At 44.3% G+C, this 14,211-nt stretch overlaps 2 protein-coding genes across 2 annotated transcripts in view; one reads left to right on the top strand and one right to left on the bottom strand.

The window, feature by feature from the left end:
• Positions 1-14,211, bottom strand: part of HMGA2 (high mobility group AT-hook 2) — a 494,709-nt gene that overhangs the window by 115,675 nt on the left and 364,823 nt on the right. The window lies entirely within an intron of this gene.
• Positions 5,043-8,754, top strand: LOC143776139 (uncharacterized). Its single transcript, XM_077265178.1, has 5 exons — positions 5,043-5,211; positions 5,291-5,350; positions 6,176-6,371; positions 6,526-6,688; positions 7,458-8,754. Exons 1-5 carry the CDS (start codon positions 5,086-5,088, stop codon positions 8,446-8,448), a joined length of 1,536 nt encoding a protein of 511 aa, XP_077121293.1. The 5' UTR covers positions 5,043-5,085; the 3' UTR covers positions 8,449-8,754.

The following is a 14,211-nucleotide window of genomic DNA, read 5'->3' on the forward strand; positions in this document are numbered from 1 at the left end:
CAGTCCGAAAAATTGGGAAAACTTTGAAAGTGTCCCCAAGTGCAGTTGCAAAAACCTTCAAGCGCTACAAAAAAACTGGCTCACATGAGGACCGCCCCAGGAAAGGAAGACCAAGAGTCACCTCTGCTTCTGAGGATAAGTTTATCCGAGTCACCAGCCTCTGAAATTGCAGGTTAACAGCAGCTCAGATTAGAGACCAGGTCAATGCCACACAGAGGTCTAGCAGCAGACACATCTCTAGAACAACTGTTAAGAGGAGACTTTGTGCAGCAGGCCTTCATGGTAAAATAGCTGCTAGGAAATCACTGCTAAGGACAGGCAACAAGCAGAAGAGACTTGTTTGGGCTAAAGAACAAAAGGAAGGGACATTAGACCAGTGGAAATCTGTGCTTTGGTCTGATGAGTCCAAATTTGAGATTTTTGGTTCCAACCACCTTGTCTTTGTGCGACGCAGAAAAGGTGAACGGATGGACTCAACATGCCTGGTTCCCACTGTGAAGCATGGAGGAGGTGTGATGTGTGGGGGTGCTTTGCTGGTGATACTGTGGAGAAAATCGAAGGCATACTGAACCAGCATGGCTACCACAGCATCTTGCAGCAGCATGCTATTTCATCTGGTTTGCATTTAGTTGGACCATCATTTATTTTTCAACAGGACAATGACCCCAAACACACATACAGGCTGTGTAAGGGTTATTTGACCAAGAAGGAGAGTGATGGGGTGCTATGCCAGATGACCTGGCCTCCACAGTCACCAGACCTAAACCCAATCAAGATGGTTTGGGGTGAGCTGGACCGCAGAGTGAAGGCAAAAGGGCCAACAAGTGCTAAGCATTTCTGGGAACTCCTTCAAGATTGTTGGAAGACCGTTTCCGGTGACTACCTCTTGAAGCTCATCAAGAGAATGCCAAGAATGTGCAAAGCAGTCATCAAAGCAAAAGGTGGCTACTTTGAAGAACCTAGAATATAAGACATATTTTCAGTTCTTTCACACTTTTTTGTTAAGTATATAATTCCACATGTGTTAATTCATAGTTTTGATGCCTTCAGTGTGAATTTACAATTTTCAGTCATGAAAATACAGAAAAATCTTTAAATGAGAAGGTGTGTCCAAACTTTTGGTCTGTACTGTATATATGCTGCTCAAAAACATAGGGGGAACACTTAAACACATATATATATATATATATATATATACAGCTCTTTGAAAAATTAAGAGACCACTGGAAAATGTTCAGTTTGTCTGATTTTTCTCTTTATAGGTATATTTTTGAGTGAAATGTAAATTGTTCATTTATTCTATAAACTTCTGACAACATGTCTCCGAATTTCCAAGCAATACATTTTTTTTTTTTTTTTCTGAAAAGGAGAAATGGTCAAAATTAAAAAAAAAAACAAAAAAAACCCAGTGCCTTCAGACCACAAATAATGCAAAAAAGACAAGTTCATAATTATTTAGAAACGACAATACTAATGTTTTAACTCAGGATGAGTTCAGAAATCAATATTTTGTGGAATAACTTTGATTTTTAATCACATCTTTCATGCGTCTTGGTATGCTTTCCACCAGTCTTTCACACTGCTTCTGGTGCAAAAATTTAAGCAGTTCTTTGTTTGATGGCTTGTGACTATCAATCATCCTCTTGATTACATTCCAGAGGTTTTCAATGGGGCTCAGGTCTGGAGATTGGGCTGCCCATGACAGGGTTTTGATGTGGTGGTCTCTTAATTTTTGCCAGAGATGTATACCGTATATACTCGAGTATAAGCCGAGATTTTCAGCCCAAATTTTTGGGCTGAAAGTGCCCCTCTCGGCTTATACTCGAGTCACGGTCGGTGGCAGGGTTGGCGGGTGAGGGGGAGAGGGCGCTGAGGCATACTTACCTGCTTCCGGGGCTCCTGGCGCTCCCCCTGCCCGTCCCACGGTCTCCGGGTGCCGCAGCTCTTCCCCTGTTCAGCGGTCACGTGGGACCGCTCATTAGAGAAATGAATATGGACTCCACTCCCATAGGGGTGGAGCCGCAAATTAATTCCTCTAATCAGCGGTAACGGTGACCGCTGACAGAGGAAGAGGCTGCGGCACCCGGAGACCAGCTGTCCGGGAGAAGGAGCCAGGGACGCCGGGAGCAGGTGAGTATCTCATAGTTAGCTGTCCGCGTTCCACACGCCGGGCGCCGCTCTGTCTTCGCGTCCTCTTGTTCTGACTGTTCAGGTCAGAGGGCGCGATGACCCATATAGTGTGCGCGCCGCCCTCTGCCTGATCAGTCAGTGCGGAGAGACGCCGGGACGGGACGCTGAGGAGCTGCAAGCAAGAGAGGTGAGTATGTGTTTTTTTTTTTTTTTTATTGCAGCAGCAGCATTGTATATTGCACAGATTTATGTGGAGTATCTATGGGGCAAAGGTGCAGAGCATTATATATATGGCACAGCTTTATGTGGAGCATCTATGGGGCCATAATCAAAGGTGCAGAGCATTGTATATGGCACAGCTATCTATGGGGCCATAATCAAAGGTGCAGAGCATTATATATGGCACAGCTATATATGGGGCCATAATCAAAGGTGCAGAGCATTGTATATGGCACAGCTATCTATGGGGCCATAATCAAAGGTGCAGAGCATTGTATATGGCACAGCTATCTACGGGGCCATAATCAAAGGTGCAGAGCATTGTATATGGCACAGCTATCTATGGGGCCATAATCAAAGGTGCAGAGCATTGTATATGGCACAGCTATCTATGGGGCCATAATCAAAGGTGCAGGGCATTGTATATGGCACAGCTATCTATGGGGCAACGGTGCAGAGCATTATATATATGGCACAGCTTTATGTGGAGCATCTATGGGGCCATAATCAAAGGTGCAGAGCATTGTATATGGAGCATCTATGGGGCCATAATCAAAGGTGCAGTGCATTGTATATGGCACAGCTTTCTATGGAGCATCTATGGGGCCATAATCAAAGGTGCAGAGCATTGTATATGGCACAGCTTTCTATGGGGCATCTATGGGGCCATAATGAACTGTGCAGAGCATTATATATGGGGCAGCTTTATGTGGAGCGTCTATGGGGCTATACTGAACGGTGCAGAGCATTATATATGGCACAGCTTTATGTGGAGCATCTATGGGGCCATAATGAACAGTATGGAGCATCTATTTTTAATTTTGAAATTCACCGGTAGCTGCTGCATTTTCCACCCTAGGCTTATACTCGAGTCAATAAGTTTTCCCAGTTTTTTGTGGCAAAATTAGGGGGGTCGGCTTATACTCGGGTCGGCTTATACTCGAGTATATATGGTATATACAGTGGGGAAAAAATATTTTGTCAGCCACCAATTGTGCAAGTTCTCCCACTTAAAAAGATGAGAGATGCCTGTAATTGACATCATAGGCAGACCACAACTATGAGAGTCAAAATGAGAAAACTAATCCAGAAAATCACCTTGTCTGATTTGGCAAGTTTTATTCTGCAAAATATGTTGGAAAATAAGTATTTGGTCATTAATAAAAGTTAATCTCAATATTTTGTTAGGCTACGTTCACATTTGCGCTGTGCGCCGCAGCGTCGTCGCCGCACCAAAACGCATGCGGCGTGCGGCCCTATCTTTAACATTGGGGCCGCATGGCGCCGCATGTACATGCGTTGTCATGCGTTTTGGTGCGTTGTACGCCGCATGCGGCGTAAGGGCGCACCTGTCAGGGCGCGGCAAACGCAACATGTTGCATTTTTTGGGCGGCGCAGACTTTGTAAAAAACGCATGCGTCGTGTTTGCGTCGTGTTTGCGTCGTCAATGCGGCTTTTTCCCCATTGACTTGCATTGACAACGCAGACGACGCAAGTACTTGCGTCGTGGTGCGTTGTACGACGCATGCGTTTTCCACTCAAAAAATGCAAAACATTGTCTAGACTTTGTCTAGACAAAAAAAACCCACTATATATAGAGAGAACAAAAGGGGTTTGGCATTGTCTTTCACAAGGCTATTCCAGAGAGAGAAGACTGAGAGGAGAATCTGCTTTACAAACTTGTAAGTATATAATTTCTCTTTGCATATTTTTTATTCTGTGTTTTATTTATTGATTTTGATTTAATTTGTGCAATGTTTGGTCTGTGCTATTGTACGGTTATGGCACTGTGGGTTTTAGTGAAAAATTGTGTTTTTTAATCTTGTTTTGATGTACTTCTGGCGTTATATGATGGCGTTTATTGTCTTCGGCCTTGCTTGGTTTTGGGTTGTTCTGGTGTCATGCGGTTGATCAATGTCTTTAAATTTGGCAGATTTTTATGTTAAATTTCTGGTGCATGTCTTTTTCTGGTTTCTATTGTTGGGGGTAACCGTATGGCGTTTTCTTGGCTCATGTCTTGCTGTGTTTTATTATGCTGTTGGCATTTTTTTTTCTTTCCTTGAGTGTCTTTTCTTGCTGGTGGGGGGGCTACATTTATGATGTTTCATTTGTATTGTATTGTTCTGGGTTGCTATGCCATTCTATTTTCAATTGTATTTTCCCTTTTTTTTTTTTGGGTTTTAACTATGATGGTTTTACGTCGTTTTCCCTATGGCTTCCGTATGTATCTCCTTTCTTGAATGTTTCCATTGACAAGTGTGTAGTATGGCCTTTATATATTTTTTTTTTTTTAGTTGGGGGCCTTTTTTTTTTAAATTTATTGTGTTTTCTTTTCTATTTGACTATGTTTTATCTTTTGGGTTGCTGTATATTGTAACAGCGGTTGTCCCGTAATGTTTATTGCTTATTATCTAGAATGGTATTTAGCGCCTTTTTCTGATGTATTTCGGTGGATGTCACCAGATGGTGTTGTTTTGGATCATGTCTTGTTGTAATTGTAAATTATGGCGTTCATTAGTTTGCTATTTCATTGTGCCTTTTTTTTTTCTGTAATTTTTTTTTGATAATTTTGTAGCTTTAGAAATTTTTACATAGGTGTCTATTTTTGCTTAATTTTGTTTGGGTCTATTCTTGTATTGTTTCTTCGATTGTATTCTCTTGCAATGTATGGCGTAGTGGTGTCGCTTTTTGAGTTTGCATTGTCCTATCAGTCAACAGTCAATTGTGGTTATTTTAATGTTTTGGGCCTATTTTATTGTATGTGGCATTGGATGTGATTTTTTGTTCATTTTTTCATTGCAGAACAAACTTGCAAGAATGGCAAGTTCATCTGAGCATAGCCAATCGGCGCGGGGGAGTGCGGTGAGTAATTATGTCCAGTTGCTTACTATTTGCTGCCATTTGTAGCATTGACAATAATTTTTGTATACAATTTTTCCAGGCTTCTTCAAGTGAGGGGGAGCAGAGAGATCGGGGCCAAGATGTGGCGTCAGGCCGGCGAGTAAGTATTTTTTTTTGTTTTGATCTTTTTTTTTTCAGGAGCATCCTGCTGTGAGGAACATTACATTTGAGGAGCATCCTGCTTTCACTAGGGATGTTTACTAAGCTTAGGCCCCCGTCACACATAGCGAGATCGCTAGCGAGATCGCTGCTGAGTCACAAGTTTTGTGACGCAACAGCGACCTCAGTAGCGATCTCGCTATGTGTGACCCTTACCAGCGATCAGGCCCCTGCTGTGAGATAGCTGGTCGTGTTGGAATGGCCTGGGCCATTTTTTGGTCGTTGAGGTACCGCTGACATCGCTGAAGTGGTGTGTGTGACACCGATCCAGCGATGTCTTCCCTGGTAACCAGGGTAAACATCGGGTTACTAAGCGCAGGGCCGCGCTTAGTAACCCGATGTTTACCCTGGTTACCCGGGTGCTGCAGGGGGACTTCGGCATCGTTGAAGACAGTTTCAACGATGCCGAAGTCGTTCCCCTGATCGTTGGTCGCTGGAGAGAGCGTTCTGTGTGACAGCTCCCCAGCAACCACACAACGACTTACCAACGATCACGGCCAGGCAGTATCGCTGGTCGTGATCGTTGGTAAATCACTATGTGAGACGGGGCCTTTATACATTATAGATTTTCAGGGCAGCAAGTATTGGGGGAAGGTAAAATAAAGTTGAACTCCCTGCACACAAACATTCCAAAACACAGGTGTAGAAAACATCAATATACATACATCAAATGGCAAAGGATAGGGCAGAGGTACCTATCATGCCAGGTGCTGGTGGTTGTTAATATTTGCATATTTTTAACCTATTTGTTTTCTAATTTTTCTAGGTTTCACAACGGGCCCAAGGAGAGAGTATAGATGTGGACCTCCTTATTTCCAGCATCCAGGAGCGTGGCCCGTTGTGGGACAGCCGTGACCCTCGGCACATGGACCAGGTGGTGTCTAGGCGTTTGTGGGCAGAGGTGGCAAACTCGCTGTGGGATGGCTTTGACAGTGCCTCAGCGAAGGTCAAAGGCAACTTTAGTGAGTATTGCAGATACGCTGCTATGACCCATCTTGCTAGGATAAACACAACCGTGTGTGATGCGATCAACGCCTAAACTTTGCATCGCACACGGTTGTTTTATCCTTTTACAATGCTAAATATGTAACCATTTTTTTGTCTTTCCATTCACAGTGAAAAAGTTGAGGACCAGATGGCGATCCATGAAGGACCGTTTCAATAAGGGGATCCGTGCTGAGGAGGAGCAATCTCGGAGCGGTGCTGCTGCGTCAAAGTCTGTGCCCTACAAATACAACAGGGCCCTCCAGTTCCTAAGACCGGTCCTTACCCGCCGACAGTAAGTATTTTTGCCACATACCATATTGCACAGCCACATTGTACATTGCCCAGACACATAGCATATTGCACAGCCACATAGTACATTGCCCAGCCACGTACATTGTGCATCCACATAGTAGATTGCCAGGCCACTATATCGCAGCCACATAGTACACGTTCGAGCTACATATACACATAGTATATTTCCAAAGGAACATAGTGTATTGGCCATCCATGTAGTCATCGTAGCATTTTGGCCATCCTTTTACCCTAGTGGAATGGTATATAGCCCATTAGTAATTTTTTGGGTTAGGCGTGAGTCATTGTAGTCCATGACAGGTTACGTTCTGAGTCAGGGTAGTTCTGATTGCAGGAATAATGATGACGTCTGGATCACATGATCCTAACGTCATGGCCATTCCTGCGATCAGATCAGCAAAGTCTTTTTTTTTTTGGGGGGGGGGTTTAAATTTGATTCTTGACTTTAAATTTTATACTATTTTTGCAACATAGGCATTATCTAGATTTTTTTTTTTACGATGACAGGGGTATGCATTGCCTTTGCCAACTTGAATGAACAGTCATTTTCTGCCGTCGGTATGTCCATGATTGTTATCGTGAGCCCTAATGCTCAGCTGGCGATAACAATCAGCAATTTATTATAGGCCACACAGACTGAGAGACAGGGGATTGTAATGTTTTGATGTGTCATGTAATTTTTTTGACAGGAGTTGGCGTATGTGATAGGTTATTAATTGAAGACTAATTTTTTCATTATCTTTTCACAGGACACACAGCAGCACCCTCCAGCGAGCTCCCCCCTGTGAAGCGGAACTTCATGGATCGCCATCTGAGCCGTCACAGCCATCCCACAGCGACAGCAGGCTTGCACCACCATCATCTGGAGAACCGGCTGCCGGTACGTCAGGTTTTCCCCTGCCCGAGGCCTCTGGCGCACCTTCGTTCGGGAATTCCCGACAGCGCCAGCGGGCCTCGGACAGGTCAGTCATGCCTGAATTTTTGCACTTGAGCACGGTGTTCCAGAACGGTTTCAAGGCGTTGAGCGATAAAATGTCCAGTATGGAACGGCGCCTTGAAAACCTGGAAGCCGAGCTCTCAAATCCGGCAAAACATTTCTTAAGTACAATTGCTAAAGGCATGGTGGAAAACCTTACGCCGGAACTCCAGATTTCGGTGATGCAGGACTGCAACAATTCCTACGTGAGGGCTCTGCAGCAGGCTCGGGTCGTGCAGTCAGCGACAATTGCCGTAGTGCCGTCGCTGGCTAGCATGACTCCGACTACTGCTGCAGAGCCACTCCAGCCACCCCACCCTGGTCCAAGTGCCGAGCGACGCCACCACAGTCACCCTAGCAGTGTGCCGCTGACTCCTGCTCCTGCCAGGCCCTCATCCTCCCGCAGCCATCATTCTGGGGGAGCCGATACTGGAAAAAAAAGGAAGAGGAATAGCAAGAAAAAAAAAAACAAGAGGTCACGCACTGAGGCTCTGGCTGCTCAAGTACAAACAAGTACACGTCGGGGCTCAAGCCGCAGCAGGAGCAGCCAGAGCCAACCAAGAACTTTACAAAGGCTCGTGTTGCCTCCTCCCTCCCCTGCAGAGGTGGCGGTTTGCTCCCCATTAGACCTGCCATCCAGCCTCCTGGACTATAGGTCCACATCCTCCTCCTCGTCGTCGTCTTCATCAGCCTCATTTTCCTCTCCCCATTCCCAAAAAGAAACGTACCATTCCCCCTTTGTGGCACAGGTTGATACCCCCTAAGTTTATTTCCCCTTTTTTTTTTCTGTTTCCCCCAAATAAAAAACTTTGGTTTGAATACAACAATATTTGTTCTTACTTTCATGTATACTTCTCAGCAAGTCACACCGTGCGCCGTCTACACATATTATGTGTTTCAAACAACTCATATATGCAATGTCAGACACTATTTTTAACTTTTTTATTTTGCCTTTTTTGGTGTGTCTCTCATTGCTGTATGAGGTGTTTACAAACAATAAAGTGTATGAGGTGTTTTCAATCACTAGGGTATGTGTCCACGCTCAGGATTGCATGAGGATTTGGTCACGATTTTTCATCAGTGTTTTGTAATCCAAAACCAGGAGTGGGTGATAAATACAGAAGTGGTGCATATGTTTCTATTCTACTTTGCCTCTAATTGTTCCACTCCTGGTTTTGTATTACAAATACTGAAGAAAAATCGTGACAAAATCATGATGCAATCCTGAACGTGGACACATACCGTAAAGATACCTTCACACTTAACAATGCTGCAGCGAAACATACAATGATGCAGATCACTGCAGCATCGCTATTTGGTCACTGGAGAGCTGTCTGTGTGACAGCTCTCCGGCGACCAACGATGCCGAGGTCCCCGGGTAACCAGGGTAAAAATCAGGTTGTTAAGCGCAGGCCGCCGCGCTTCCGATGATTACCCTGGTTACCAGTGTTTTGTAAATCAAACAACAGTACATACACTCAGAATTGCGTCCCCCGGCGTCCGCTTCCCTGCACTGACTGAGTGACGGCCCTAACAGCAGAGCGGTCACATCACCGCTGTGCTGTGCATTCACTTTCCGGCCGGCGCTCAGTCAGTGCAGGAAGCAGACGCCGGGGGACGCGAAGATGAGTATATGTACTGTTTTTTTTTGTAAACTTTCACACTGGGAAACAGGGTAAATATCAGGTTACTATGCGCCGCCCTACGCTTAGTAACCCGATATTTACCCTGATTACCATTGTAAAACATCGCTGGTATCGTTGATTTTGCTGTCAAACACAACGATACACGGCGATCTGACAAACAAATAAATATGTTATATGGTATGGTAGAAATTTTGTCTTTGAAGCAGGGTAGAAAACTTAAGAAATTTTTTTTATTAAAACACAACATTTTAAAAACAAAGGGTTCCAAGTTTTTTAGATAAGGCACATTACATTGGTGAACTATTTTTAGCATAGTCACACCAGAATACAGTCCAACAGTTTACTACACCATTGTATCTTGCCATGACAGACGGCCAACATCTGACACAAAATAGGCCGCAAAACGATCCCTCATCTGCGCAATTTCCACACTTGTCCTCAGAGGATGATCATGGAAATCGGGCAATGGGTTGGCTATGGTTTCATCGAGATCAACGTTCAGTCTCTCTTTGGCCAGAATAAAATTGTGGAGAACCACACACGCCTTCACCACCTCATCCACTGTCTCAGTTTTCAGATTAATGGCGGATCCTAATATCCGCCATTTGGAGACAAGGATGCCAAAGGCGCACTCCACAGTCCTTCTGGCCCTGGACAGTCTGTAATTGAACACCCTTTTCGTATGGTCCAAGCCCCGACTGGAGTAGGGTTTCAATAGGTTGGCAGACATTTGGAATGCCTCATCCCCAACCACAACAAAGGGCATCGCAGGGCCTTCGGTGTGGGGAAGAGGTCATGGCTGGGGGAAATTGAAATTGTTGCCATATAATTTTTGGCCCATATCCGACTCTTTGAATGTGCGCGAGTCATTTGAACGGCCAAACGCACCAATGTCGACTGCGAGAAAACGGCAGTCCGCACCGGCAATTGCCATCAGCACAGTGGAAAAATATTTTTTATAGTTGTAGAAAAGGGATCCACTTTTCCCTGGCTTGGTAATACGAATGTGCTTGCCATCCACCGCGCCAATACAGTTTGGAAACGAACACACTTGGTCAAATTTCTGTGCGTTGGCCAACCAGATATCGCTTGTAGGGACGGGTAAAAATTCTTCCCGGAGATTATCCCACAAAGCGCGGCAGGTCTCAGCAATAATTCCGGAGAGAGTGGAGACTCCAATCCGGAACTGAAATTGAAGGGATCTCAAGGTCTCTCCGGTAGCCAGGAAACTGCCAAGAAGATAAAGAAATTACATTAGTACATTGCAATTTATAAAAGTACATTGACCATACCACCCCCAAAAAAAATTAAGAAAAAAAAAAAAAAAAAGGGAAGAACATATCTCAGTCATTCAAACAGCTACGTACCGTAGAGTCACCAGAAGCCGCTCCTCTGCGGAAATAGCTCTCCGGAGCTGCGTGTCCTGCCTGCTAATGGCTCCTTCCACCCGACGCAGAAGATACCGGAAGCTCTCCTGAGACATCCTGGTGTACTCGAAATATTTCTCCAGGTTCTCATTCAGTTCGCCAAACAAGCTATGGTATGCTCCACGGCTCTCCCGGACTTCCAAGATAGGGTGTATCCAAAATCGGCGATGAATCCATCTCTGTTTTTCTCTTTCTCTTTGATGAGCACAGGCGACAGCATAGGCATGAGCCAAGGCAAATTCCATCTCCATATCCATGACGATACTGTCCATGGGACGCTCCATCATGAATACCAGCAAAATGGGAGGAATTCATGTCTGCCATGGTATATATACACAATTACATAAACACCAACCCTCTTCTAGCCATTGGTGGTCCTTATCTATTGTGTAGACACTTTTTTTTGTGGGTGGGATGAAGAATGACTCACTGCACAAAAAAACGCATGCGGCGCAAAACGCTGCGTTTTTTGTTGAAAACGCAACTGCGTTTGCAAAAAACGCTGCGTTTTGCGCCGCATGCGTTGAAAGCATGCGGTGCAAAACGCAGCGTTGTGCATGCGTTTTGCTGCGTTTTTGTTTGCGTTGCGGCGACGACGCTGCGGCGCACACCGCAAATGTGAACGTAGCCTTATATATCCTTTGTTGGCAATGACAGAGGTCAAACGTTTTCTGTAAGTCTTCACAAGGTTGGTACACACTGTTGTTGGTATGTTGGCCCATTCCTCCATGCAAATCGCCTATAGAGCAGTGATGTTTTGGGCCTGTCGCTGGGCAACAAGGACTTTCAGCTCAATCCAAATGCTTTCTATGGGGTTGAGATCTGGAGTCTGGATAAGCCACTCCAGGACCTTCATTTGCTTGGGAACATTATCATGCTGAAAGACCCATCCACGTTTCATCTTCAATGCCCTTGCTGATGAAAGGAGGTTTGCACTCAATATCTCACGATACATGGCCCCATTCATTCTTTCATGTACACGGATCAGTTGTCCTGGTCCCTCTGCAGAGAAACAGCCCCAAAGCATGATGTTGCCACCCCCATACTTCACAGTAGGTATGGTGTTCTTTGGATGCAACTCAGCATTCCGTCTCCTCCAAACTCGATGAGTTTTGTTTCTACCAAACAGTTCTAGTTTGGTTTAATCAGACCATATGACGTTCTTCCAATACTCTTCTGAATAATCCAAATGATCTCTAGCAAACTTCAGATGGGTCCGGACATGTACTGGCTTAAGCAGGGTGACACGTCTGGCACTGCAGGATCTAAGTCCCTGGCAGCCTAGTGTGTTACTGATGATAGCCTTTGTTACGGTGGTCCCAGCTCTATGCAGGTCATTCACTAGGTCCTCCCATGTTGTTCTGAGATTTTTGTTCACCGTTTTTGTGATCATTTTGACCCCACGGGGTGAGATCTTGCGTGGAGCCTTACATCGAGGGAGATTATCAGTGGTCTTGTATGTCTTCCATTTTCTTATTATTACTCCCAGTTTATTTAATCACACCAAGCTGCTTGCCTATTGCGGATTCAGTCTTCACAGCATGGTGCAGAGCTACAATTTTGTTTCTGGTGTCCTTCGACAGCTCTTTGGTCTTCACCATAGTGGAGTTTGTAGTGTGACTGTTTGAGGTTGTGGACAGGTGTCTTTTATACTGGTAACAAGTTCAAACAGGTGTGACTACTACAAGTAATGACAGGACAGAGAAGCCTCTTAAAGAAGAACTTACAGGTCTGTGAGCGGCAGAAATCTTGCATGTTTTTAGTTGACCAAATGCCTATTTTCAACCATAATTTGCAAAATAAATCTAGCCAAATCAGACAAGGTGATTTTCTGGATTAGTTTTCTCATTTTGACTCTCCTAGTTGTGATCTACCTATGTCAATTACAGGCCTCTCTCATCTTTTTAAGTGGGAGAACTTGCACAATTGGTGGCTGACTAAATACATTTTTCCCAACTGTATATTTATATGGTTGGTAAACAAAGAATAATAACAATCCTACAGCTAAAATATTGTTTTAGCTCCAATTTTTTTAAATTTTTATAAGGTCTAATAGGAAAAATTGACCTCTCAGTTTGTTGTGCAATGTCTCCTAAGTGTGCCAATTCCCTACATGCAATCTGGAACTACTTTTGAGGCACAATCCAAAGTTGAGAAGGGAACTAGTGCCATATTATTGTGCAGATTCTACTGTTACGGGTGCCATGACCCACTAGAAAAGCCACTGAGGTGCCAGAGCAGCAGAAATCCCCACCCCTTAAGTGACCCATTTTACAAGCTCTTAATTCATCTAGAGGTGCAGTGACCATACTGACACCATGGGTGTGTCACAGAATTTTATACCATTGGGCAGTGAAGAAAAAATAATTACATTTTTACAACAAAAGTTTAGTTTTAGCTCCAAATGTTACATTTTCACATGGGGAAAGGGTCAAAATGTCACCAAAATTTGTCAGACAAGTTTGCTGAATGTAGAAGTACCCCATATGTGGCTGAACAGTACTGCTCAGCCACACGGCGTGACTCTGAAGTGTCAGTGCACTGTTTGCCTCCTAGAGAGCAGATTTTCCTATAATAGTTTGAAGATTCCATATACAGAGCCATAAAGTGCTAGAAGATCAGACTACCCCCTAACTTAAGTGACCCCATTTTGATATACACCTTTGGTAATTTATTTACAGGTATAAGGATGATTTGGTTAGTAACAAAATGGATCATAGGTCAACCTGGACCCCACAATTTATTGCATGATTTCTCCTGGACGCAGGGATGCCCTATATGTCATCAGAAACTTTTGTTTGGCCACACCTCAGCTTGAGAGGGAAGGAGCACTATTTGGCCTTTGGAGCACAGATTTTGCTAGAAAATGTGCAGGCGACTTTTGCAGATCCCCTAATGTACCAAAACAGCACTAAACTCCCAAAAGTGACCCCATTATTGAAATTGCACCTCTAAATGAATTAATCTATGGCTACAGAGACTATTTTGTAACACCCATGTCATGCTTTATTCTGGAGAATTGCAAATATGCCAGTTTAGTACCCATACATTGTGCCCTCAGTGTAGTGCCTCATGTATGGTAGTGTCCCATACATTGTGACCAGATACGCTTCTGGAAACATACACCCTGTAAATTAATTGAGCTTTCCCAGATACAATGTCAAACATGTGGCCACTTACTGTGGGTTAGGCACAGTGGGGCTCAAAAGAGGGGGACATTTGGATTTGGGAGCCATGTCGCTGTTCTCCCAGTAACGTGGGAACCCCTATATTTCCGTGACATATCTGAGTGGGGGCTTGTTTTGTGTGGGATAAGTAGTTAGGGTTTTTATTGGTAACATTTTAGGGTACATAACATTTTTTGATTGCTTTCAGTATAAGGCTGGATCACATTCTTGTGTTCTATGCTGAGGACTTGCGTCTGGGTTTCCGTGTAAATCCCACAAAAATACGA

This window comes from Ranitomeya variabilis, chromosome 5 (genome assembly GCF_051348905.1).
Source record: "Ranitomeya variabilis isolate aRanVar5 chromosome 5, aRanVar5.hap1, whole genome shotgun sequence".
NCBI classification, from domain to species: domain Eukaryota; kingdom Metazoa; phylum Chordata; class Amphibia; order Anura; family Dendrobatidae; genus Ranitomeya; species Ranitomeya variabilis.